The 27,604-nt window shown below is 34.6% G+C and overlaps 1 protein-coding gene across 2 annotated transcripts; it reads left to right on the forward strand.

The window, feature by feature from the left end:
- The first annotated feature begins 8,104 nt into the window (after positions 1-8,104).
- RERGL (RERG like) lies at positions 8,105-27,147 on the forward strand. Of its 2 annotated transcripts, XM_027129496.1 has the most exons (6): positions 8,105-8,213; positions 17,269-17,760; positions 18,867-18,923; positions 23,594-23,667; positions 24,154-24,302; positions 26,591-27,147. In XM_027129496.1, the coding sequence occupies exons 2-6, from the start codon at positions 17,709-17,711 to the stop codon at positions 26,871-26,873; spliced, it is 615 nt and encodes a 204-aa protein (XP_026985297.1). In that variant the 5' UTR covers positions 8,105-8,213; positions 17,269-17,708; the 3' UTR covers positions 26,874-27,147. The 2 variants fall into 2 exon arrangements, with proteins under 2 accessions (XP_026985297.1, XP_026985298.1); XM_027129497.1 differs by lacking the exon at positions 8,105-8,213 and having other exon boundaries at positions 16,775-17,760.
- The last annotated feature ends 457 nt before the right edge of the window (positions 27,148-27,604 follow it).

The following is a 27,604-nucleotide window of genomic DNA, read 5'->3' on the forward strand; positions in this document are numbered from 1 at the left end:
GTTGTACAGGTTGGTGAATTCTTTTGTATAATCCTCGTAGCAGCGGTAGCAGCACACAAATGCATAGTAAAGAGATATTTCAGGGCTTCCCTGGTGGCACAGTGGTTAAGAATCCACCTGCCAATGCAGGGGACACGGGTTCAAGCCCTGGTCTGGAAGATCCCACATGCCGCAGAGCAACTAAGCCCATGCGCCACAACTACTAAGCCTGCGATCTAGAGCCCGTGAACCACAACTACTGAAGCCCGCGTGCCACAACTATTGAAGCCTGTGCACCTAGAGCCCATGCTCTGCAACAAGAGAAGCCACTGCAATGAGAAGCCTGCGCACCGCAATGAAGAGTAGCCCCCGCTCGCCGCAACTAGAGAAAGCCCGCGCGCAGCAACAAAGACCCAACGCAACCAAAAATAAATTAAATAAATAAATTTAAAAAAGAAATTTCAAAGCACTAGAGGCCAGGTCAGTGGCCCCAGATTCCCATGTATAGCAGTATACTGCCTTTCCTTAACTCTTTTCCCTTTTTCCCACCATTCCATAAGCTAAAGTGGTACCATCTTGTACTTTAATGTGCATATGAACCACCTAGGAATTTTGTTAAAATGTAGATACTGATTCAGTAAGCCAGGAGTGGGACCTGCAATTCTATATTCCTAATATGCTCCCAGGTTATGTTGATGCTTCTGATTCAATGCAAAAAAGCATTCTTAGAGAGAAAACTCTCCTTTCAAATGCAGTTTTACAAGAAACTATAATACATGAACTGGATACATGACAATAATTGTTTCTCAGGCAATTTAAATTTCTATAGATTGGCAGAAATGTTTCCTTCTATGTCGACCCTCCATTTTTATGTTGATGATTACAAAAATACACCTTTATCCAGAATCTTCTCTGAGAAGCTGACTCAGATCTAATATCCTAAATTTCAAAAGGTTCAAAATGAAGTTTTTGATTCTTCACATCTTCCAATTTGTTCCCAGATCCTGCCAACTCTTTTTTGTTTTTTAATCTCAGTAAATGTTACCATAAATCCTATTTTCTCCAATCCAAAGTTCTTGAAGAATGTTGATTTCTTCCTTTACGTTTTTCATTATTTTCAATTTATTTCCAATTTTTGTTTATTCTATCTTCATACATCTTGAATCTAAACTCTTCTCTCCGTTTTTGTTGCTTCATTTTAATCAAGCCATTGTTCTTTCCTGCCTAGACTTCTGGGTTGACCTTTTAGCTAATCTTTCTGCTTCCACTTTTGCCTCCTAAAACTCATTCCCTACACACAGGCAAAAGTGGTCATCTATAAAGACTTCCCCTAGTTCTCAAAATACAATTCAAAATCATTACTTTAACCTACAACTTATTCCATGATCTGCCCTATGTCTATTTGTATATCATCTAATATAAACTCTCCTCCTTGATTTACTACATTAAGTAGTATGAGTTCTCAATTCCTCAGACACTCCAAATATGCAAAATGGCCCATCATTCCATCTTTCCCATGCTCACTGTATAAAATACAACTGAGGAACCTCCCACTCCACCAACCAGATGCATCGTCTTCCAGGGCAATGGCCGTAGAATTTACTTGGGCAGGCATTACTTTGGGAACTGGAAAGCATGTGTGAATGGTGGACCAGGCTCTGTTTACAAATGGGTTAATTGAATAATAATTAAGTTAATTAAAAAAGTTAATTGCTTTACCATGCAAAGAGGGCCACAGCAGGCTAGTGCCCTTAAAATTGTGTGTCCCAACCCGGAGGTAAAATTCATTTTCTTGAGGCCAGACTCTGCAGAAATTACTATTAAGTAGGTTGGATTGTAGCCCTGGGAACTGCGTTTTAACAAATTTTCTAGGAGTTTAGATGCACTAAAGTGTTTGGATCCCTACTTAAGAGAAAATCATTTTTCCAGGTATAATCTTGGCTTGAGGTTGTAAATGTATTGCATAGAAGTTTATAGGGCTTTTACCCCCAAAGCCAACAAAAGTTGCACTTACTATACTGTCATCTGGGACAGATCATGTAGATGTGTCATCCATGTCTTCTGTCATTTTAAATAGTAGATCCTATAGAAACACTCACAATCCAGAACTCAGAGTAAATATCTGTTTGTTTGTTATTGTGTCTTTTGATACAATATGTTTTTCCCCTTTGCTAGAAGAATAGAAGAACAGGAAAATCTCTCAGCCTGTCATAGGAAACTAGAGGCTTGGGGAATCATAAGGCTCCTAAATTTAGAAGGAACTGTGAAATCATAATGAGGTGGCACTTGTTGAGTGCTTACTTCTATGCATTAACTTATTCCTCCATCAGCCCCTTGACAGAATCACTCTTATTATGCCCATTTTATACATGAAAAAACTGATACAAAAAAAAGGTTAAGAAAATTTTCCAAATTTGTATAGTTATAACTGGTGGATGCTGAGAATTCAGTTTAATGTTTTAACCTCTACACTTTTTTTTTTTTTGTAGAAGAGAGTTTATTGATTTCTAGCTTATATTTCATAGTCATGTGATAAAAACTTCAAGGGATATAGTATATATAGGATTTTTCTTTACTTTTGATTCCTTTTTAAATTTATTTTTTATTGAAGTATAGTTGAATTACAGTGTTGTGTTAATTACTGCTCTACAACAAAGTGATTCAGTTTTATATATATATATATATATATATATATATATATATATACACACACACATATATATGTTCTTAACCTCTACACATTTTTTTTGGATCTTCTGTTATCTCAGGGGTTATTTTATGAAACACAGCATACTCTTGAGATTGCCCTGCTGTAGAAAAGGTCAACTTTATCAGTGTATTTTCTGTAAACTACTTAACAGGAAATTTTCACCCACAGATCAGATACTTTCTGTAGAATAGGCAACTTGCCGATTTGAAATGATGTTAACGGTTTTTATTTGTTTTCCAAGTCTTGTCGATCTACAAAATAGAGGACTTGATAATGTTAAAAATCTGAATCTGTTAGACTTAAAGCTGGGAGAGATTTTGGTTCTAAACATGGTGGTCTGTATTCACAGAAGCCACACTAAGAAGCACTCATGAGACTTGCCAAAGGCCAAATCTGATATGTGAATTAGTTGGGAATTTGTCTCAAATACGATCATGCTTTGGATCGAGACAAACTATGAGCCAGAAGGCAAAAACTGGATCAGAAATTACATATATCAGAGACAAGGCCTAAAGCAGAGTGTTTAAAAAATGTCAGTGGTTTGCAGAAAAGAGGAAGTGTGAGAACTGATATGAAACAGGCAGGAAAAAGGGTAAGGTGTGAATAAGTATTAGATATGTTTATAATAGGTCTTTGAAACAATGGATGCTGGAATTTACTCATGTTCTTTGGCTCTCCGACCAAGCTGGAATTGGGAATTAAAGAGAGAGTCTCCTATTAAAAACCGTAGACTTTTAGTCCTCTATTCGTACAAAAATTAAGTTAAAATACTCAATATAAATTAAACTCTAAACATTACAAAACATTTGAATTAGCAATATATAAAGAGTAATTTACTGGGCTCTAAGTCTTTAGATCAACTAAATCTAACTGGCATAATTATCTTTTCACAGATATATTTAGATTGCTTATTTGGATCAGAGTTAAAAATGATTAAGCGAAGGAAAGAGCAATTAATTTCATGAGTCCAGATTTTAGGTTTTTTGAAGCTGCACTGAGAATATTTAAGGATTACACTTTTAAACTAGTGTATTGTGACAAACTAGAATTTAAGTCAGAGAATAAAATTAACTATCCTAATTGTCTGGCATTATTCTAGATTATCTTACATGAAAAAATATTGAAATGCTTTCCTTAACTTTAAGTTCAGTCACACACAGAGGTTTTGATGATGATAACAATGATGATAATTGCAACTGAAGGGATAAATAGAAAATAAAGATGAAACAGGTGAGTACTAGACTTTTATCTTTCTGCAAAAGAAAAGTTTGCCACATTCATTCCAAAACTGAATGCCTTAATGAATAAATCTAATATATACTTTACCCCAGTACTTTAATGAACCTCTTGACCTCAATGGTGAGTGACACTTAGGACTATATCAGATCTCTGTGTTGAATGACTAAAACATTTCTGAAGGAACATTCTGTCATACAATACAATGGCAGCACTTGCTTTTTCTTTTTTTGTTCCTTCGAAAAGAACAATTTAAAAAGTGATCATATATAGAGCTTTAATCAAAAATACTACATAGACTAAGGTAATCATGACATGTCCCATTGTGCTGGATGTTTTCTCTTTGCTCCTCCATTTTCTTCTGCTTTGTTCTGTGCCTTGAGATACTGACTAGAATGAATGAATTGTATTGGCTTGCTTTCTTGCCCTCTGGCTTTTGGTTGGGTTACACCAATGGGACCCATTGTAGTAAATTACAGTAAACTGGAAGGTGGCAGAAGAATGAGGCTGAAGTACTGTCCTCCAGTATCGCTTTCTGCTGGGTTGCTTTGGCTTGGCTGTATCATTCTACAAAGATCAGAAATCTTGTTAGGTTGTGCTGTCCAAGCAGCTTTTTTTTATAGCTTCTTAAGACTGCTGTCTTCTCTTATGCCTTCAGGCTTAGGTATAGTAACTCTTCCCAGATTTTTTTTGTTGTTTTCCCTAAATCCTATAAATAGTATCTTTACTAACATGTCATAAATCATCCATTCTTAATATCACATATATTTTAATGAACTGGATAAATAGGAACTGAAGAGAAAATTAGTGAACTGCAATATAGATCTGAAGGAGCTACATAGAATACTGTATGGTCTGCAAATATTAAAAGAGAAATACATGAAACAGAGGTTAAATGTCATAGTACATCTAAAGAGAATGTTAACACATATCCAGTTGAGTTCCAGAAGAATAAAATAAAAAGTTGAGAGGCTGTAATTAAATAAATATTAACTATGGACTTTATATAATTGAATAAAAACACAGAAATCCCAAACAAAACAAGTTACACAAAATACAGACATAAACACATTATCATAAAATTGAAGAACAGCAAGTGCAAGATAAAGATCCTAGAGGAAAAAAAGCCAGAGAGCAAATAGAGATTACCTTCAAAGTCTGACAGTAGCAATAGCAACAATGAAAGGCAGAATAAAATGGTATGATCACTTCAGAGGCCAAATACATACCAACCAATATATTCAAAGAAATTTTCTCTCAAGAACAAGAGATAAGTAAAGACAATTTCAGACAAAATAAGCATACAGCTTACTTCCAATAGATTGTTACTAAAGGAACTTACAAGGATATAATTTCAGGAGAAGGGAATTATTCTGTAGGGAAGATCTGAAATATAATAGGCATTTGTATGATGAAGATAAATCTAAAAAAAGTCACTTGGACTGTAAAAACTGATGATAGTAATACCATGTAATTTTAAGGATTAAGAAAAAGAACTATATTACTGATATCATTATTGTGAGGTTTAAATGAGGTAGGGTTTGCAAAAGTTCATGTTATATTTTTACCTACAAAATATTTTAAAAGGGTATTAGTCCCATAATCAGATTCCCTTCATGATAAGTATGTTTGTTTGGTTCCCATATGTTTTATTTTTAGCTTGTCTTATAATTTATCTTCAACTTTATTTTTGGTAATGTATTCATTTTCTTTTTTGGTTTTCTCTGTGAGATATTTTAGTCCTGGATTTGAACCAATAGAGTAGTTTGAGGGCATAAATCTTGATTTCTTATGTTTGGGTGCATTCAAAATGAAACTTATAATCTAATTATGTCATATCATTTTAAAAATTTAAAAATTCATCAAGAAAAGAAAATTTGATTACTTACAGAGCTTTTTAAAAACTGTGACTTGGGGCACAAGCCCAGCCAGAGAATTTTTAGCTTGTTTTTTTTCCCCTAAATTTGTGCTTGAACACCTTTAAATGGGGGTAGGCATTCACTCCTCAGTTCACCATCATGTGCAGAACCTCCTTTGCTTTATCTCAGTCCATTTCATGTCATTTCACACATTTGTTTTACTTGCCTAATACTTAAATGCATTTGAGTTCTTGACTGGTGACTTACAAGATGGCAGCTATCTGAAAAATATGTATTCCAACTTAACAAATGTTGGAAATTCTATAAATGTGCTTTCCCTTTTCTAAGAAAGTCTAAAGTGTAATATTAATCCCAAAGCTTGTTGAAAGCATAGATTTGCTGATTTTTGATGTGTAATCATGGGGTAATTATTTAATCCCTCCCAGAATCTTCTTAGCAACTGTAAAATAGTATAATAATGATTGCCCTGTCCATTTCAACCAGCATACTATATAGATTTCTGTTACCAATGTTTTTTCCCTTAAAAGGAAATATAGGGGTCTCATATGTACATAAGAAGATTAGAAGTCACCACTCACTCCTAACAAGTAACAGGCTGAACAAACTAAAATATCAACAACTTTTCTTAGATCCATCAGAAAAATGAGGTCACAGTGCAAACCAATGCACCAAAATTAAAGAGACAGACAGGCAAATACAGAGAATCACAACTTACCAGAACAGAAACCCACAAGCAGAAATCTCTGTGGGAACCAGTGCCGTGATAGAAAAACCTGAACTGTAACTAATGAATTGCTGGGGGCTCAGTGTAGACAAGTGTGACAGTAAAAATCTCCAGGGGAACCCAGTTGTAGGGAAGCCCCTATGTTTTTGTGAGTTTTACTCTCAGGAGCTCTATCAGATTCTTACAGTGTGTACCCGAGGGAAAAAAATAGCCCTCTGGCAAGAGGAGAGGACAAGGAACCATTTTGAAATATGCCAGATCATTCTGTTCTTCTTAACAAGTCCTGCCCTCTGGAGAAAACTATTTTACCAGAACCTAACCTGTTGGGAAAAGACTTTGAGGGATACTAAATAAGAGGTATATATGCACTATAAGTGGAATAGTTAAATATCTGAAAGTTTTAAAATAAATATATCTTTAAAAAATAAAACATCTCTTCATAGGAACTATCTAAAAAACTAGTTCATATTCACATCCAGACACTCCTGTTTTCCCTTTTCTAAAACTGAGTAATATCACTGAGATCTTATGAAATATATTTCTTACTTAATAAATTTAATAGCTATTGAAATAATCAGCTTACTCTCAAATAGAATATGTCTTGAATTTAAATGATCTTTTCTTCTCGATTTCCCCACTCCTGTTAATAAAGCAGTTAGTATCCCCGTATTACAGACCGGAAAAATTTTATCATCTTTAAGCCACTCTGTTTCTGCAAACAAATTTTCACAAATATTTCTCAGAATTTCTCATTCATTTTCATTACCACTGATTAGCCCTGGGGTTATTACCATTAATGGTGTCCTGAACATCTTTGAACATCTTTTGTTTCTGTATATTAATTCTGTTCAGATTCAGCAGGACTTGAAATATTAAAGCTTACTTGTTATCAGTGATCACTAAGGTATAGAGCAACCCAGAATGAGGGCTATGCTTGGTTGAGATGGAGGTGGGTATGTGAATCCCAGCCACAGAGACGAGTCCCTGAGAAGCAGCTGGCTTGTCCAGGCCTAAAGTCCAGTGGAGAACTACTGCCCAACTCAAATTCCCCAAATGGTCACTATGACAATTTTAAATCAGGTAGACAGCAAAGAGTGGGAACAAATCCAAACTCTTAGGAACCAGGCTAGTGGTAGAAATGGTTTTTTAAAATGTGTACATATAGGGCAGAAAACTAAACAAGGCACTGGTAACGTGTAAAAACCATTTTCTTGAGGAAGGCAACTGTCAGTGTTCTTTCTTGATCAAATATACTTTTTGTGATTGTATTTTCAAAGATTCCTATAACAAAATACAGTTCTGTTTGCAACTTGTATGGAACATAGCTAAATAATGTCATCATTGAATAAGGAAAACAAGTCTAAGAATAAGGACCACGAGATTACACAGATTTGCAAAAGGAAATTCTGTTTCAGATTCTCATGGGAAGGTTTCTGTTCTCAGCTGGAGTTCCTTTGGGAAGAACTTAATTATAAGAGTGACAGAGCACAAATATTTGCTTAGATAAATAGATAATGTCTATCAGAAACAAAGGATCTCTCTGTAACGGAAGTTAGAATAATAACTTGGCTATATACATCTCATCTATTAAAATACAAATTCAGCAATTAACCTTGGTTTGATTGTGAACACTCAGACTTTCAGACAACAATGAATGAATGACAGTTGTAAGACCTGCTATATGGTAAGTGCTATGCTATATATTACAGGACTATAATTTGTAAAATTGATTTCTGTCACATTTTTGTTTTGTTACATAGTACTAAAAAGCTGATAAAACAGCTTCAACAAATGTTAAGAAGAATCATTTAGATTTGAGAAAAAATATCTTAAAGCCAAGAGACAGTAGGGTGGAGTAGAAAGAACACTGGGATTATGTATCAAAGAAACTGTAGTTTACATTCTAACTTCTACTTACTAAGAGTGTTTCTCTGAGTTGCATACTTAAAATCTCCTCTGAGACTCAGCATGCATGCCTATAAACGGGGAAGAATACGATCTATAATGCCTATTTAAGGAGTTGTTAAAATAAGCAGAAGTATTTTACTTAATATGTTTTTTAGAATTTCCAAAATATCTTGGGCACTTTGGTTTAAGAAACCATCTAAAAAACCAAATGTAGAAAAGAAAAGTCTATGTGAACATCTTTCTCTCTTCTCCAGAGATCAAAGTGGGTGCTTTTTCAAAAAATCTTTCATACATCAATTTGAAATCCCTGTCCAGAAAAAAACCAAAAATCTTAACTCTGAACTGAAAATTTATTGATAAGACAAACTGCATGTTCTACCAGCTCTGCGTCTTCTCTCACTAGCATTAGACTTGTACAGCCAACTCACTACTGCACAGCCCCGAGGGTACCTTCAACTTAACATGTCTAAAAATGAAAGCGTCTGTTCCTTCAAACTGCTTCTCATAGTGAAATTAAACAACAAAAACCTGTTAATGACACTACTCTCAACCTAATCATTTAAATCAGAATTTGCTACTCATCTAAGGTTTACTGCCTTTCTCATACTACCTCTCCAGATTTTCTTATTTTTATTGGCTACGTATTTCTCAAAACAAGTTTCCTCTGATCTCATTGCTGCTCTAACTCAGAACCTTTGAAAATATAAGATAGCTTTTTAAGAGGTGTTCCTGCTTCTACTTCTTCAGCTTCTTTTACCTCCTTTATTGCACTATCTCCAAACCGTATTTTATATTACTTTACAGAGTAGAGTATAAATAATAGATAATAATAATAAATAATACATAATAATAAATAAATAATAAAGCATTTCTCTCCTACTTAAAAATTCTTGATAACTCTTTATGCCTACAGGATAATGTCTTTAGTATGGTGTATAAGGCCACTCTGATTTCTCCTTGTCTTTTAAATGAGCCTCAGCTCCCACCATTTTCACTCATTCTTTGCTCTCAAGTAATGCAGAGGTTTTTCAGTGTCCAGTATCTCTCATCTGCTTCCTCCTTTCCTGACTGTGCTCAAGCTTTTCTCTGTCTATAATACCTTCTCTAATAGTTTCCTATGGCTTCTGTAAGCAATTACTACAAATGTTGTGGCATAAAACCACATACATGTATCCTCTTACAGCTACTTAGGTCAGAAGTCCAGAATCAGTTTCACTGGGTTGGAATCAAGGTGTCCACCGGGTCCTGCTCCCTCAGTCACTAAGGGAGAGTCCATTCCTTGCTTCTTCCAGTTTTTGGTGTCTTCCAGCCTTCCTTGGCTTGTGGCTGCATTACTTCAATTTCTGCTTCTGTGGTCCCATTATCTTCTCCTGTCAAATATCCCTCTGCCTCCTTCTTATAGAGATACTTGTGATTGCATTTAGTGCTCACCCTGATAATCTAGGATAATCTCCGCATCTCAAGATTCTTAACTTAATCACAGTTGCAGATAACTTTTCTTATATAACTTAACATTTACAGATTCCAGAAATTAATTAGGACCTGATATCTTTGAGGGCTATTATTCAGCCTATTATACTATCCCTTTAGAATTTAGCTAGGTTTCTTTTATCTGTGCACCCATGGCACTCTATGTTTACTTCAATTTATAATTGATATACAAATATTAAATCTTCCTCAAGGCCAGAGGATGATTTTATTTATCTTCCTTTCTTACTTTTTTTATCTTCCTTTCATACTCTCTGTGCCCTAGCAAGGTATCTGCCACAATTAATTAATGCATATCTGCCACAATTAATGCATATTTCTTGAACTTTTGAAATGAAGTCAACTCTGCTCTTTTATTTTCAAAATGGATGACTTACCCAGATGGAAGGCACAAGAAGGATAGCACATGCTTTTCTCGCTGTCTGGAGCACCTCATAGCCAGTGTGGCTTGCTTTCTGACCCTAGCTAATAAAATAATGCAAATAAAAATACTTCATTTTTCAAATGCTGGTTTATGATTTCATTTTCTTAGGATAAAAATTCCAAGACATAACTGGCCAATGGAATTATATAGAGCACTCTGACGCAGATTACCACATTAAACAATAGTTGTGTACCTACATGCTTATCTATTAATGTGAAATGTGATCTTGTCACCATTAATACTTACATCTGTAAATAAAATGCGATAAAGGTATGCTTTGTTCAGGAGTAGCATCAAATAAAGTGTTAGGGCATGTGACACATATGCCCTAAGGTGATCCCCAGTGATTTAAACCCTTGTATAATCCTCTACCCTTCTAACCACTAGAATACAACAAAAGTGATGGAATATCCATCCAATAATTATGTTACAAGATATATATATATATATATATATATATATATATATATATATAAGATCCACTGCTACACACACACAAGATCAATCTGTCTATCTATCTATCTATCTATCTTTGTATTGCTAGCATGCCCTAGAGAGATGGCCCTCCACTGCTGGCTTTGCAGAAGTAAGCTGCCACGTTGTTCATGGGCATATGGACAAGATCATGTGGCAAGGAACTGCAGGTAGTCTCCAAAAGCTGAGAGAGGCCACTGGATGACAACCAGAAAAAAACAAGAGGAGCCAGAGTCCTATAGCCACAAGAAGAGTGGAAATGGCTCTTTCACCAGTAGGGCTTCAGAGAAGATCACAGCCCCAGCTGACACGTGGGTTGCAGCCTGATGAGACCCTGAATCAGAATATTCAGTTGCCTGGACTTCTGACCTATAGAAACTGTGAAATAATAAGTATGTGTTGTTTTTTCGTTAAGTTGGTGGTGATTAGTTTACAGCAAAAGCAATCTAATGCAGGACATAGCTTTCTTTGTAATATAGCATTGGCAGAAATGTAAGAAAGCAATTTCAGAACCTTTGAGTAGTAGAAATCATAGAAGAAAATGCTTGATATAAAGCAAACGTGAAAAAAATTCAATTACATTTACTCCTAAAAAATTAACCATGACTTTATGAATATAAAGAGAGGGCACTCTAATGGGCTCGGCTCAACTTCTGAGAAGGAGCCAAGGAGATGGGTAAAAAAAAAAGCCAAATGTAAACATGTATCATAAACCTGTTAGAATAACGTCATTAAGGCTAAAGCATAGGTGATCGGAATTTTGCAAAAAATATCGGAGAGGGAAGAGTCTGCTTCACATAAGAACAAAGGAGCAGGGAAAGGGGAGATTTGTGGCGGGTGGCAGGGTGTTATATTGGAAAGACTGCAGGCTTTGTGCCAACCTGGCTTCAATACTTACTCCTTGTGTCACCCTGAGCAAATTACAACTCAAAGTATACTATTAGAATAAAATTTCTTCTTGGAAGTTTTATTAGTCAGAGCATTCTAGAGGAACAGAGACAATAGGGTCTCATATAGATAGATGATAGATAGATAGATATGCGTGTGTGTGTATACACACACGTATACATATATTAGGTTGGCCGAAAAGTTTGTTCGGGTTTTTCCGTAAGATGTTATGGCAACACAGCAATCTTAATTCTGAAAATTTAATTTTAATTTTGGAATATTTATTTCTAAAGGGTAATGAAAGGAGTCGAGAAAATATGAGTGACATTTTTCTCACATCTGCCTTGCTCAGCTTTTTAAACTCATTATTTCTGCAGAATGTGCACTCAATCAGGCTTCCTGTTGCAGCAGCTGTGTTACAGAAGGAAGACTGTTTTTGAAGACCATGCTTTTGTATCTACTGGCCAACTTCAAGTGATTAAGAAAGAGCTAACTAAAATTTTAGCCTACTTACGACTTTTGAGGAGAACTAAAGTAGCTTCAAAGATTTCTCGTGTCTGTGGAAAGATGACATAAATTTGTAGAGGAGACAAAGAGGGTGACTAGCTGAGTCGTAATTACTGTTAGCTATCATGTTTTAACTATTATAAACGTAGCGGGAAACTAAAACCTTATGAAACAATAAACACCTCAAGAATAATTTAAAAGAGTAAAATAAATACTGAATCATTACCTTCAAAAGATAATTGCAATTATAAGTATACATGCTGAGAAAAATTAGCAAAGCCATTCAATTATTTAGTCTCACATATGCTTTGAAAACCCTTGAAAATTAGTGAAGTATTCATCATTTTTCTTTTACCAAGAAAGCCCATGTAATTTAGTTAATTACTAACATTACATATTGAATAAAACATTTCTTTAGAATTTGATACCCTAGTGAAAGATTATCTTTCAAAGCTTGTTGTAAAAGTGATTTAGAATAATAAAGGCATGAGTGTCATAGGTCAATTCTATTAATGATGTCAACTGAGTTTTTAAATTGCTTGGGGATGATATAAACATCTTTACCTTGTTCAGTTGCAATTTACACACACACACACTTATCATAGAGAAAAAAATCATATTTTATAAATATATTAATACATAAATGTTTATTGTAACATAGAACAATACTAGTTCATAAAGGTGAATTTTATTACGATGAGGATTATGTCCAGTTACAAATTCTACTACAAAAGTTATCAAACTTTATCTTTTTCTGTAAATTGAATTTAATGTATAAAGTATTTTATTACAATACTAGCAAACAAGAAAGCACTCTTCTTCATAGTAACTACTTTTCATATTAATGGAAGTTTTGTATTGTAGCCACTATTGCAATATCTTCATCATTTGGTTATTAGAGTAAATGTCTGGATTTGAATAATTTCTTTGGAAGAGGTTTTGGAGGATTTGTGATTGCAGAGAAATTGCTTCTGATCTCTGGCTGGGAATGTTACCTGTGCCATGATGAATTGCAAAAAGTGCTTTGAGAACAGAAAAAAACAGAGCTTAGCAATCAAATGTTGTTGTTTTTTCTGTAAAATTTTCCCTTTAGATTCCTTACCTAACCCCAATATAATGTGCAAATGTTCGTACACCTCAATGTAGTTTAAATCTGTTAGCTGTTTGAAAACATGTGCTTTGTGAGATTAGAATAGCATTTTCTTCTTCTTAAAAAAATCCACTACTCTTCCATGATGAATTTCCATATTAGCACATAAAAGTATCCAGAAGTAATTCCATCTTAAAAACATTTGCTTCTGCTAGAACTTTAATTGCTTCAGTAACTTGCTTTATAATTAGAGGTGAGATGAGTACCTCCATTCTGATTAAAAATGATCCATTTGTATGTAGATACTTATTGTGCTATTAATAAATCGACATATGCACTCACTTTGGTAAATAATCCCATGGGACTAACATAACTGACACTTAAAGTTCAATTATGAAAAGTCACTGGATTATTTTTTTCTATATGTATTTTTCCTTTGTCTTTGGATTCATTTTTTGCCTAGGAAGACTTCACCCTCCTCGAGATTATTTGGAAGATTCCCATATATATGTCAATTTGACCCTTTTCTAGTTTTTCATGCTAAGGTTTTTAATATTCATAATTCATTTTTCTGCATGTGAGGTACAAACATAACTTATCATTCAGTGACTTTTTCTGATAGTATCAATGCTATTTAATGATAGCACATATTAAAAACTTTATAATAAAATTAATTTCTATGTACTCAATTTCTATACTCAAATAGCTATTCTGTTAATGAGCATATCAATCCAGTTCTAATAAAGTAGGATTTAATTATTTTTTGGTATGATTTAGCTCATAAAAGGTATTTTCTTACTATTTTACCTTAAAATTTCTCAATTATTCTTACATATTTTCTTTTCCAAAACAGGCTGTCCACATTCAATTAAACAATCTTTGTTGGGATTTTAATTGTCATTACATTTTGCTTGCAGATTAATTTGGCAGTAATTACAACATTGAGTCTTTCTAGTCATGTTTGTCCACATATTCAAGGCTTGTTTTATAATCTTCAGTAAAGGATTAGAGAATTTATCATATAAATGTTATACATTCCCTTTTAGTTTTATTCTTCTTTGCATCCTTTTTCCCCCTCTTCTTTCTTTGTGAAAAGGACTGTATTTCTATCATGTTAGAAGTTATTAATGATACTTACTTCATGAAGTTTCTCAGAGGATTAAATGTTGTATACCTGGAAATCATTTTTAAAAATTGCCTGTTATTATACTGTGTTAAACACGTGTTAGCTGCTAGATTTACTGTTTGGAATTATTGCTTTTGTTATGGTATCTTATCTGGCCACCTTACTGAATGGTTTTAATGCATGCTAATAATGCAGATAATGTAGCTATAGAAAACTATCATTTGTAGATAATAATCATTTTGTCTCCTCTTTTTCATATGTGCTATTTCCTCATTGTGTTGGATAGGACTACCAATTCCATGCTAAAAAGTAACAGACAATATCCTCTTTTTAGAGGAAAATTAGCAATAAATCTATAGACATTTTTTTGATATTTGGATTCCTAAAAATTATAACCTTAATCACGTTAAGAAATCCCCTATTTTTAGATTACAAAAGTTTTTTTTTTTTTTAAGTAGCTGTTAAATTTCATGAAATGCTTTTGGGAGCATATGAGACATATAGTTTTTCTCCTTTATCTTGGCAATGTATTAAAATAGGCCACCAAGTGTCCTAATGTTCAACGAATTTGACATTTTTTGAATAAGTTCTTGTAGCTCATGATGCTTGGCTCTTTAAATACGTTTCTGGATTTGATTTGCTCATATTCTTAGGACCTGGGCTCTATATTCATAAATGACATTGGTTATTTCTTTGTTCTCTGTGTGTGTGTGTATACCATTTATGTCTGGTTTAGGTTTATGACAGACACAGAAAATAAGTTGGGAAGTATTTCATCTTTTCAAGATCTGGAACAGGGTAATGGAACAAAGATATTCTTTCTCCTTAGGTATTTGTTTGAATCACTCCACTCTTGTGAATCTGAAGCTTTTGATGGAAATTATGCATCTACTCTAACAGAAACTATAGGGAAATGAGATTAGCTGAGAAGGGCTGGTTAATCTGACCTCAGAGAAACAAAACTAAACAGATAAAACTATAACATTCATGAATACCGATACATAACTAGTTGGGGTTTTTTTTAGTGTCACATGTCCATCTCCTATGACCAGAATCTATGAATACTTTGTTTATTGATATGTTTTTAGCAGTGAAGATTAGTGCCAAGCCCACGGTAGACATTCAATAAATTTTTGTTCATTCAGTAAATGAATAAAGTAATAAATGATTTTGCTTTGGTTGTGAATGGATGTTTCTTTAGGGAGATGTGAGAAAATTCTAGGTAGTATAATAATGTGTCTATTAGAATACTAACGTTTTAACACCCTTTACATGAGGTCGAAAGAATATATATATTGGCACTCTGTTTCTTAGAAAAGTATGTGCATAACTATATTCTCTTTGTTCAGGTTTATAATTTCACTCTATTCTAGCCCCAGGCTGCTTTCTTAACTAGATTTACTTTGGGATACCAATGGACATAGGGAGGAAGAGGCTATGATGAAAGAATGAAGGTGTCTTGATGACAACCCTTCATATGTTGTTTTCAATGTCATGCATGTCATGAAATGAAGTTCTTCCTTCCTACCAGTAGATATACTAAACTTCCTAAAGACATCAATCAGAAGTTTCTTAGGAAGATAAGAATAGGATTTCTCCAAAAAGAAGAAAAACTTTTAATTCCATAGTGTACTAAATCAATTGTTAAACTTCCTTAAAAAAAAACCCACTCTGTTACTTTAATAGAGTGGCATGGATTAAAGAGAAAACATAGCTTATTTAAAATTTTTTTATAATGTGTAATAAAAGGATAAACTCTAAGTTATTCAGATGTTACCTTGTTCATCCCACAAACTGATATACTCTCTCTTGCCTTTTTTTCTTTACAGAGTCTGTTTCTTCTTTTAGAACAGACACAACTCCCCAATCACTTTTTCCTTCCTCTTTTCCTTCCCCAATCACTTTTTCCTTCCTCTCTCTGTAGGTCCTGATCATGTTTCAAACTTTACCTACTTTTTGAAGACCTTCTACCCACTGATCTGCTTTCTCCAGCTCTTGATCAGAGCCCCATTTTAGCAATGATAATATTCGTTGTAATTCTGTTTCCATTTTTCTCTTGGTAGACTGTAGACTCCATCAGGTTAGACAATTCATTATTGAATTGTTGACCTATCTAATTAAACCAAATATAGCTTTAACAGAGAGTGGCAATTAATCAATATTTGTTAAATAAATGCATTTTTAAGAAGCATGTATTTCTGTGATAGACCCAACCTGGAAACTTCTTTACCTGGGTCTTAAAATGTAGTCCACAAAAGTTGAATTCTTCTATTTTTTTGTTGTACTCTTTTCTCAACTTTCAAATGTATACATATACAAATGGGGAGAAAGAAAGGGAAGAAAATAATTTGGGGACTTGGAGTAGCAGGGACAATTGACGAAAAGAAGTATAAAAGAGTGATAATTGTGCATATCAAATTTGCCTTTTTATTTCATAGCAGGAGTGAATTATGTCAGAACACCCCTTCCAAATGTTCTTTTCTTTTTAAAAAAGTACTATGTAAGGAAACATGACATGTTCCTGTTTAGTGCTATTTAAACAACATGAGGCTGATTGCTTTATGGTTTTTTTCCAGAAATCTTACTGTTGTCTATTGGTATAACACTTTTTTAAAAAGAAAGAGAAAAGTTACTTTTTAAGGAAGACATTGGAAAGGTGAAACTCTGGGGTTCCCATATTTCTCCTTGAGAGCCTCAAATGACACAAAAACATGGGCTGGATATTCACGTGCATTGCTGTCAACCCTGAGCTAATCCATCCAAGAGAGCCATCCTGTCCCTTCTTTCATTTCTTTTCATGATTGAATTAACTTATTCTCCCTTGTCTTTCACAGGAGAAACCCAAGAAGATGTAGCCTCAGGTATTAATAGAAAAAGCAAAACTGATCCACTCAAAGGAAATTTACAGGAATGTTTACCCATCCTCTAAAAACTTTCTTAATGAAGAGAGATCATCTTTCTAGGTTCTAGGAGAAGGTAGATTCCAGGTACATGAAAGTAGAAGATGAGCTACACTTCTGTTAAACTCTTAACTATTGGCTTAGTAAACCTTTGTGTCTAAATAGTAAGCCCACTGTTTTTTTATGAGACATGTTCAAAACTACTCTAGGAAAATATTTTTAAAGTTATTATTGGATGGTAGGAGTATGGGGTGGAGTTGGCCTTAGGGAAGTGAGAGCAGCAATAATAAAAAGGATTTTGGAAAACACATGCTTGGCTCAAGTCAGTATATCTCCAGAAATCAGGACGGACCAAGAAGGAGCAGAAAAGCAAGATGAATGATGTGAAACTTGCTGTCTTGGGTAGTGAAGGAACGGGCAAATCTGGTAAGTGGTGGTGTTTTCTGTGGCATGGTGTAGAGTACAAAAAGAGTGAGAAATATATTGACATGATATGTATTACATTATAACATTATATGTATATAAACTTGATATAACTATATATTATTTTTAAGTAGGAGTTTTCGCTTTATAAGCAAGTAATGCAATTACCTGTATATAATTTATATACAGGTTGTGGAATATAACTGTTTGAAGTATTAATTTGTGTCTTGTTCTACTGATGTTTGAAATTCATTGGAATAACAGGAAATCCCTCCCATCACTATTCCACCTACTTCTCACTCCAGCACACCTGCCTCCACACCTACCAGTGGCCAAACAATGCCCTTGAAAAGATTCTGCTGCCCTGAGACTAAGGGTGGAGAGAGATGCGTGGAGACCTATGAATTATTTTTTAAATGCCATTTTTTCACATTATCAAAGTGAGAAAAACTTTGGAGGGGCATGGCTTTTTAAATGCCCAGAAATGAGCAAGAGGTGCCCAGACCAGACCTTGGAAGCTATGTTTTTGTTTTCTTTTGTTTTGTATTTGGTCACATTATGATGGTACTAAGCATGCCACCAATAGAACCACCGTAGCCTAATGAATCTTAACAACGGGCCAGACCCAGGAGCTGCAATAAGATAAACCAACACTAGAGGTCGTTCCTCAGTTTCCTGGATTTTGAAGTCCCTATTTCCTTAAACAATTGCAAATGCTTGAGACCGTCCTGGCCACTATTAGCATGCAGCACCATGGAGCCACAATTAATTTTATAAAGAAAATATAGAGATGTTATAGTTCTTGCATCTCATATTTAATGAGAAATCTGTCTCTGTTACAAAGGTGGGTTGTCTTACGTGTCTTTGCATTTGTAAATTACTTACGCAGTGATTTGAGTGGGCAGCACACTGAGATCATTTTCTTTCTAGCCTCCTAATTTTTATGGCTGTACAGTGGACATTCTTAGACCAGAATTTAGTAAAGTTTTAAGGTCTTCATTAATACTTAGTAAATTTTGAGCTGAGATGCTAGATGCTTATGTACATTACTAAATTATTTGTATCCTAAAACAGATAACACCCCAAATCCAGCTTGTTTTGTTTTGCAGCCCTTACAGTAAGGTTTCTTACCAAGCGATTTATTGGAGAATATGCTTCTAATTTTGGTAAGTCACTACTTTAGACTTTTTCCCCTTAAAACTTCAGCATCATAATTAATATCAGAGAAACATTTTAATAGAATCTTCCATTTTTGCACTTTTTAAAGAATAAATTTATTTATTTATTTTTGGCTGCATTGGGTCTTCGTTGCTGCACGCAGGCTTTCTCTAGCTGCCGTCAGCGGGAGCTACACTTCGTTGCAGTGCGCGGGCTTCTCATTGCGGTGGCTTCTCTTGTTGCAGAGCATGTGCTCTAGGCGTGCGGGCTTCAGTAGTTGTGGCACTCGGGCTCAGTAGTTGTGGCTCACGGGCTCTAGAGCGCAGGCTTAGTAGTTGTGGTGCACGGGCTTAGTTGCTCTGCGTCATGTGGGATCTTCCTGGACCAGGGCTCGAACCCGTGTCGCCTGAATTGGCAGGCGGATTCTTAACCACTGCACCACCAGGGAAATCCCCCATTTTTGCACTTTTAAGCAATTTATTTATTCATGGGTTGGTTAGAAAAGCCCAAATAAGTATTTTAATTAATTGTTCTTTTATGATAAAAAGTTATCCAATTTGATGTTAGATAAAATGGATTAGAAATCCAGTTGGTTTCAGTCTAGAGGAACCTACCGCCTGTACCAAGTGTTGTAGAGCATGTGAGTGCAGATTTTTTTGTAAGCAATTTGAAACAGTTTGAAATTAAAGCAACATCTGTTGAAAAATAAAGACAAATTAATTATAAAAGCACAAGTAACTACAAAATAAATGCTTATTTTTATTGCAAAACCATGTGACAATAACTGGAAAATTATGCTGTGATTAAAGATCATATCATAATTAGCTAGGTTGCTTATGTAAGTTTCAGAGAAATTCTAAAACAGATGCCAGGGCACCTTGATATAATCTTAGGATCATTTCACTAACTCTACTATAAATTTCTGTTATTTTGATCAGAATTAGCATGACATATGGGAAATGCCACATTGGGGAATTAATAAGTGGGGAATTTTGCCAGAGGTTTGAATATATTTTTGGCTCAGCAATTAATCTATATAATGCTACTAATATCTTACCTGACTGAAGGTGTGGTGGGGAAAGGTTTTGTGGGTTTTTTTTAATAAGAACAAAGATTTTAAGAAATATGAGAATGGGGAGAAAGGGAAATTATTCTTTTGTTCAATAATACTTATTTAGAGTAAGAAGAAATTATGATTGGAAGTGTTTTCATGAGAAATAAACAACAAAAATCTTTAGCATTCATTTATGATATAGCATTATTAGAGTATTTTAGAAAATAACTAAAGTATTTCATTGTTTCCTATGTGTAGCCCACATAGTATTTCAATCCATATGCCATTGTAAATGTTTTAGGGCAAACACTTGAAAACTGATTATAGAAAGAAGAAATATATAGGAAGAGAAATTCTTATTGTTTCATATCTCAGGTCAACAACCTCAGTCAAAAAAGGTAACACACAAACTAGGAGTCAGGCATGAGAAAATGTTCTAAAACTATAAAACAAAACATAAATAAAAGAACACCCACAAAAAGCAGTAACAGCAACAACAAAATAAAAACACCATCTTAATCTTTATAAGATATATCAATAGATATATAGCTATATCAATAGATAAATAAGCAAATGAAGTGTACACATTTCTGGCTGTTACATCTCTATTAAAAATATAAGACCTAGAGACATTCTTAAAGACAACCAAATGAGCAAAAGTTCACCACCACATGAGGGTTAATTAGCAAAAAATGACCCCATTTGTAAATGAGGGCTAGAAGGGGAAAATAATAAAATTTTAAAAAGTTAAGAGCTGGTGACCCCTGCTGGCAGGTTTTGAGTTTTGAGAGTGGGTATTTTAAAATGTCTTGGAAGGAAAGTATATGGTTCACAGTAGTAAGCTCATAAAGTTTAGAATAAACTGTCTGAAGACATTTTAAGATTTAACGAAACACTAGCAAATTTCATTAAATGTAACCTAGAAGGATTTTAAAATTCATCCCTAACCTCCTGAAGTCGGCTTTCCCAAACGTCCGCTACATTTTGCTAACCACAGGTTACAGAGTATTTACCAGAATGGGTCATGATTTTGTGTCAGTATGCAATTTTGGAGAGAGGTAGGTCTTGTATTAAAGCACTGGAGGGGCAGTTACAGAAACGAAGTCCTTCGTTCATTCAACAAATATTTATTGAATACCTGTCATGTGGCAGGTACTCTTCTAGGTAGAGAGCCTATAGTAATGAACAAATATCCGAGCCTTCATAAGATTTACATTCTGGAGGGAAGGGTCAGCTAATTAAAAATGCATTTATATATCTATATCTATACATATATATATCTATATATAGATCTATCTATCTATCTATATATATAAAATGTCTTATGATGATAAATGTTATGAAGGAAAAGAAAGTGTAGGGCGCGGTCAGCTAACTGCTACGCGGCAGGAAGCTGAAATAAGCTGAGTCATCCTTCCTGTGGCCACTGCGCTTGCGCTAAGTATACTAATGAGGTTTTAAAGTAGCGACCTATCCGATGCTGGCTCACAAGTCACACCATCGGCGAAAGCCAATCACAGAGCGACACATGTTCTTAATCCCTATATAAGCAGACTGCTATAGGATTGCGGGGTCTTCCTTCCATCTTTTCTTTAACCAAGCTGTGCTCCAATAAAGTGTGATACGAGAAGAATCTTGCGTGTGGCGACTCGTTATTCTGCTGGTCGGAGGCGGCTCGCCGCAAGAAAGCATAGGGGAGTGGTGTGTAGTCATTTAAAATAGGGTAGTCAGGGTAGACCTGGCTGAGATGGAGACATTTGAACAGACCTGCAGGTGATAAAAACTGAGCCATGAAGATATTTGGGCAGTTACATTCCAGGTAGAAGAAACAGTTGCCGAAGTTCGGAGGAAAGAACTTTCTGAAAAATGTGAGGAATGGTATGGAAGACTGTGTAGCTTCAGTGGAGGAATGTGGGAGACAATAGCCAAAGAGGTCTACTGAGATCATAGGGGTCATGGGAGACTAGATAACTAGGGAAATTCTCAGGCATTTTAAAAGCTTAGGTTTATCTAAGTGAGATGGAGAGCCATTGGAGAGATTTGATCAGGCAAGTGACATGATCTGGCTACAAATTGGCTTTTGCTCCTGGATTGAGAATAAACTGAGAGCAAGAAGGGAGTTAGGGGAGGGATAAAGCAAAGAGCTGAGTTAGGAGGTTTTCTAATAATACAGGCAAAAGTAATGATGGCTTGGACCAGAGTGTGAGCAAAGGAGGTGATGAGAGGCAGACAAATTCAAAATATTCTTTGAAGATAGTGTAAAAATGAATTTTTAATAGGATAAACATAGGATGTAAGAGAAAGAAAGAATCAGGGATGCCCTTGAGGCTTTTAACCTGCGAGACTAGTTATGGATATGTCATTTAATGAAATGGAAACTTGTGGGATATGCAGTCTTTGCGGGGAGATCAGAGGTTCCACTTTAAGCATGTTAAGGTTGAGATGTCTATCAGGTATCTATTTGGAGGCTCCCAGTGGTGGTAGATGTCTAGAGTCCAGGGAAGAGGTCCAGACTACAGAAATGGGTTTATCAGCAATAATTGTTACATAAAGACTCTGACTGGATGAGATTAGCAAGGGAGTAAGTGTAGATAGAGAAGAAATCCATAAACTAGAATCACAGTTGGAGTGAGAGAAGATATTGTGGGACAGATAAAAAAGCTTAATACAAAGCAATATGGAATAAAGAAAAAACCCAGGAGTGTATGTTGCCTTGAAAGCCATGTGAAAAAAACTTTTTGAGGAGGTAGGTGTGATCAACTATACTAATACTACTGACAAGGCAGGTAAGATCAAGAACTTTTCACTGAGTCTAAAACCATAACCCTGATAAAAACAGTTTTAGTCAAGTAATTGGAGTTAAAGCCTGATTGTAATAATTTGAAGGTCAGGGAAGGAGAGGATTTGGACACAGGGAGTACAGATATTTACCAAAAGGCCAGCAGAGAAATAGAGCAATAGTTGGGATCCAAAGGGTTGTTAAGTTAGGAGAAATTCAGTTGCTAGTAATGATATAATAAAGAGGAAAATTTTATGATGCAGAAGAAAGAGGTAGAATTGTTGGAGCCATGTCTTTCAGCAGGTCAGAGGAAATAGTAACTAGTTTATAGTGAATAGACTGGCCTTAGATAGAAACACAGATAATTCATCCGTAGTAATAGAATGGAAGATAAGTACATAGGCAGAAAAACATGTAGGTGAATAGATATAGTGGTAAAGTTCATTTGTAAGAAATATACATTAGCAAATATATGGGTTTTTGACCACTAGCAATAAAGAAAAGCTACTGTAGTACTCAACTAAAATATGACTGGTTGACTTTGCAGGACTGTGATCCAAATATAAGGTCATTTTTTTTTTTTTTTTTCGGTACGCGGGCCTCTCACTCTTGCGGCCTCTCCCGTTGCGGAGCACAGGCTCCGGACGCGCAGGCCCAGCGGCCATGGCTCACAGGCTCAGCCGCTCCGCGGCATGTGGGATCTTCCCAGACCGGAGCACGAACCCGCGTCCCCTGCATCGGCAGGTGGACTCTCAACCGCTGCGCCACCAGGGAAGCCCTATAAGACCATTTTTTAAACTCTGGAGGATTTCCATACTGACAATGAGTATATGCATATTTTTCAGAATCTATCTATAAAAAGCATTTGTATTTGGAAGGGAAGCAATTGAATCTAGAAATATACGACTCTTGTTCTCAGGTAAGTAAAACAAAATATGTTTTCAATTATGATTTGAAGAAGATATCCCTCAAATCTTTTTAGCTAAACCTTATCAATACTGGGTTTTTTTTTACTGATTTAAATCTAGTACCAAAAATCAATACATATTCCATTTACTAATAAGGATAGAAAATATCATCTCTTTTCAAACATATATGTGGATATTGATTTTAAATGGAATTATTAGGGCTTATCAAATTTTCAGAAAAAGAGTTATTTTAGAAAAAAGGTATCAAATGAGATGGATATAACTTTATTATAGCTCTTTATTTTTTAAAATTTAATCACTTTTGTTTAAAGAAAGAGGATGATAAAAAAGAAACAGAGACTACATTTTAGAAAATATCAGTATTTGGCTTGCTGAATTCTCTTCCAGGTGAAATGGGTCTCCATTAATTAACTGTCTAACGGATAAAATACAGGGATCAGATCCCACCACTTTCAATGTGCTTGGTTTATTTTCAGCCACAGAAAGCAAAATTTTCCCTCACAAGTGAGCTGCGTTGGGCAGATGGGTTTATTATTGTGTATGACATCAGTGACAGGTCTTCGTTTGCTTTTGCAAAAGCACTAATCTACAGAATTCGGGAGCCACAGACTAGTCATTGTAAAAGGTGAGGTATTTTTCTTTCCTCTCTCCTTTCTTTTTAGTAAATCATCATAGAGCTGTAAGCATCATTAGGAAGAGTTTAATACAGGCTTCCAATTACAAAATTTAACAGCCCTGAACGATCCACCTTCCATTCCACAGGAGTTACACATGTAGTAAAAGGAATAAGATGAGAATACTTTATATCCTGGCTGACATAAACAGTTACTTGCCCCGAGTAAATGGCTATTTTACAAGACAGCTTCTATTGTTAACATGACATTCACTTGCAAAATAATGGTCCTCTGTACACAGATAGTTCCCTTTCCACCTTTCTTTTTCATTCCCACAAAAAATGTGAAGGATACTAAATAAATCCAGATTTATTACACTTGGCATCCAATTCCTAGTCATTGAACTGTTCAATCAGTCAAAGCAAAATAGACTGAATAATCAAACTGTTACAGATTCTAAGTATGAGAGTACCTTTTTCTCCATTTCACCTCCTAAAACAAAGAACTGATCAACGACTCCCGATTGCTAATGTCTTGACACAAGTGACTACGAAGGAAAAACATAACTGTGCCTTAAACTAATTTTGCATTAGTAGTTATAAATTTAAACCTATGAATTTCCCATTTTAGTTTTCCTTTTTTTTTTTTTATTGTTTTAGCCTTTCCATTTAAAATATTTATTTTTGTTTAACCTGCTGGTATAAGGGATTCTTTGTGCTCGTAACCAGATTTGCCCTTAAAATCTAAAATAGCATTCTAATCTGGGAAGCAAAAAAGCACAATATTATACCTGAAAATTGGTACCTGTGCTTTTTATATCTATTTTAAATGCCTACTATCAAGAAATCATCAGATAATAATTGAAAAGTTATATTTCCCTACAGTCATTTGATCTAAATTCTTGTTTATATCTGATTGACCTTGGGTAAACCCTTTAATCTCTAGACCTCCTTTTTCTGACTATAAAACTGATAGAAACAGGGTAGGGGAAAAGAATGTGATTTTTTAAGGTACCTCATAGCTCTGATTTCCTATAATATAATTGATTTTGAGGGACCTCCATTGTTTCAAGTGTTAAATGCCTTATATTTAAGCACCATAACTTAGGTAAGGGAAAGTAATTAAAACTACTTTCTATTCTTACAAATCAAAAGAATCACTCACGAATAGGCAAAAAAAGTATATTTAAAAAATCCCTATATTTGACATTTTTCAGGCAAACTTTTTAATATATTGACCAAATAAATTTTGAGATTTTCCAGTTCTCAATCTCTAGGTAAACTAGAGTCTCTAATTTGTAGATAAAAAGCAAAATTATGGCATTGTTTTATAAAATTCCATCTGATATTTGTGATTCACCCTTCAAAATATTTCATTTTTTCTTCCCCATTAATTCTTCACAATAATTTTCTGAACTCTATAGAAAAAGATACTCTTAGTGACTTCAAAATCCAACACATACAGTGCTTTTTCCCTTACGGCTCACACTGTCATGTGAATGAAACCAGCCTGAAGACTGTTTTCATTTTCCCATTTCTTCCCTATAGGCGATATCTTGGCAGAGTTCCATGCCATTTAAGACCTAGTAGCCTTACTGTATTCTTCAAATGGAACTCTGCTTTAGGAATGTTACACTGTAACCGAGGAGATTATATTGATATTTGCCAAAGACATTACCTTACCAAAGCGATATATTTCTTCAATAAACAGAAAAATTGTACAAGGTCACGAGACTGTAAAATTTTCTTTAAAGTATGCTGTAATGAATATTAACAAACAGCAACAAGTATTGAATTAGTAAAGAGGCATTAGTTAGTCCTTCTTTTTCAGTTGATAAGGAAATGAAAGATAACACTTAGTAAGCTCATTTTATTGCCTGGCACTGGGCTAGATTTTTATACACATCTTCATTTAACCTCTGTGAGCATTCTGTGTGATGAGGACTATTTTCCCTTTTTTTTTTTTTTTTTTTTTTTTTACATATAAGGGAATTGAAAGTGGAAAATGTTACAATCATGTCTTGTTAGTAAACAGAGCCGTAATTCCGGGAATAGGTTTGTACCACTTCAAATGTTATGCTTTAAGAGCCTTGTTGCTTCTGTGTCATTTACTACATTTTATCTAAATTAATTTTTGTAAGTACATGAGATACACACACACATGACCACAAATAACACACATACACACACAGTATTCTTTTTTTTTTGGTCCATAATTCTTTTTGATATAAACCTACTTAATAAAAAAAAAAAGAGCTGTTAAAACAGTCTTGCCAAAGAATTGTGTATCTGTGTTTCAGAGCTGTGGAATCAGCTGTGCTTTTGGTGGGTAACAAGCAAGATCTCTGTCATGTGCGAGAGGTTGGCTGGGAAGAAGGGCAAAAACTGGCATTGGATAACCGGTGCCAATTCTGTGAACTGTCTGCAGCAGAGCAATCTCTGGAGGTGGAAATGATGTTTATCAGAATTATCAAGGGCATCCTGACAAACTTCAAACTCAAAGAAAAGAGAAGATCCAGTGGATCTAAATCCATGGCCAAACTGATCAATAATGTATTTGGAAAGAGAAGGAAATCTGTTTAATTGACATGTGATCCTAAGGGATTTATTATATCAGAGAGTTTCAAACGTTTGTATGGTAATTAAATTTACCCTTTGTATGCAATTAGAAAATTCTCTTAGAGATATGAAATAATTGGCCATGAACCACAACTGTGTTTTCAAATATATAGTTTTGCCTTCTTAGTTGTTTGTATCTTGTACATTTTGCTTCACACTTAACCTTTTCTTTATTACACAGAATAATATGAGTATAACCTATTGGTGGATTACTATATAATTTTATTAAATTGCCATTCTACAGGGCTCAATTTACCTTTATTTTATATATATATCATTTTAATGAAATATATAGTTATATTCATATAGTTAATATATTATAGGGCTTACCTTATCAATTTGTGAAATTCATGATCTATTTAATTGAAATGCATGGATTTATTTTTGAAAGTGTCTTTATAATAAACCAGTGAATTATTTGATATTACATAAATTTTACTTACAACTAAGGCCTTAAGAAGTTAAATTCCTTACCCGTAAGGGCATAGTTTACAGTTGGTCTGATGATGAAAAGTATGCCTTTCCTTATTGTATGCTAAGCTAACAAGGGCAATTATCATAGAGAAATTAACTTGTACAACTAAGATACATTTTAGATTAAAAGATTAGGGATTTTTTTAAGTTCATTTATAAATCAATACATCATAGGAAAAGAAAAAGGTAAAAACTCTTTGGTAAATATATAACCTTGAAAG

The sequence above is a fragment of the Aethalodelphis obliquidens genome, unplaced genomic scaffold, assembly GCF_003676395.1.
Source record: "Aethalodelphis obliquidens isolate GAN/ISIS:26980383/991018 unplaced genomic scaffold, ASM367639v1 scaffold36, whole genome shotgun sequence".
NCBI lineage: Eukaryota > Metazoa > Chordata > Mammalia > Artiodactyla > Delphinidae > Aethalodelphis > Aethalodelphis obliquidens.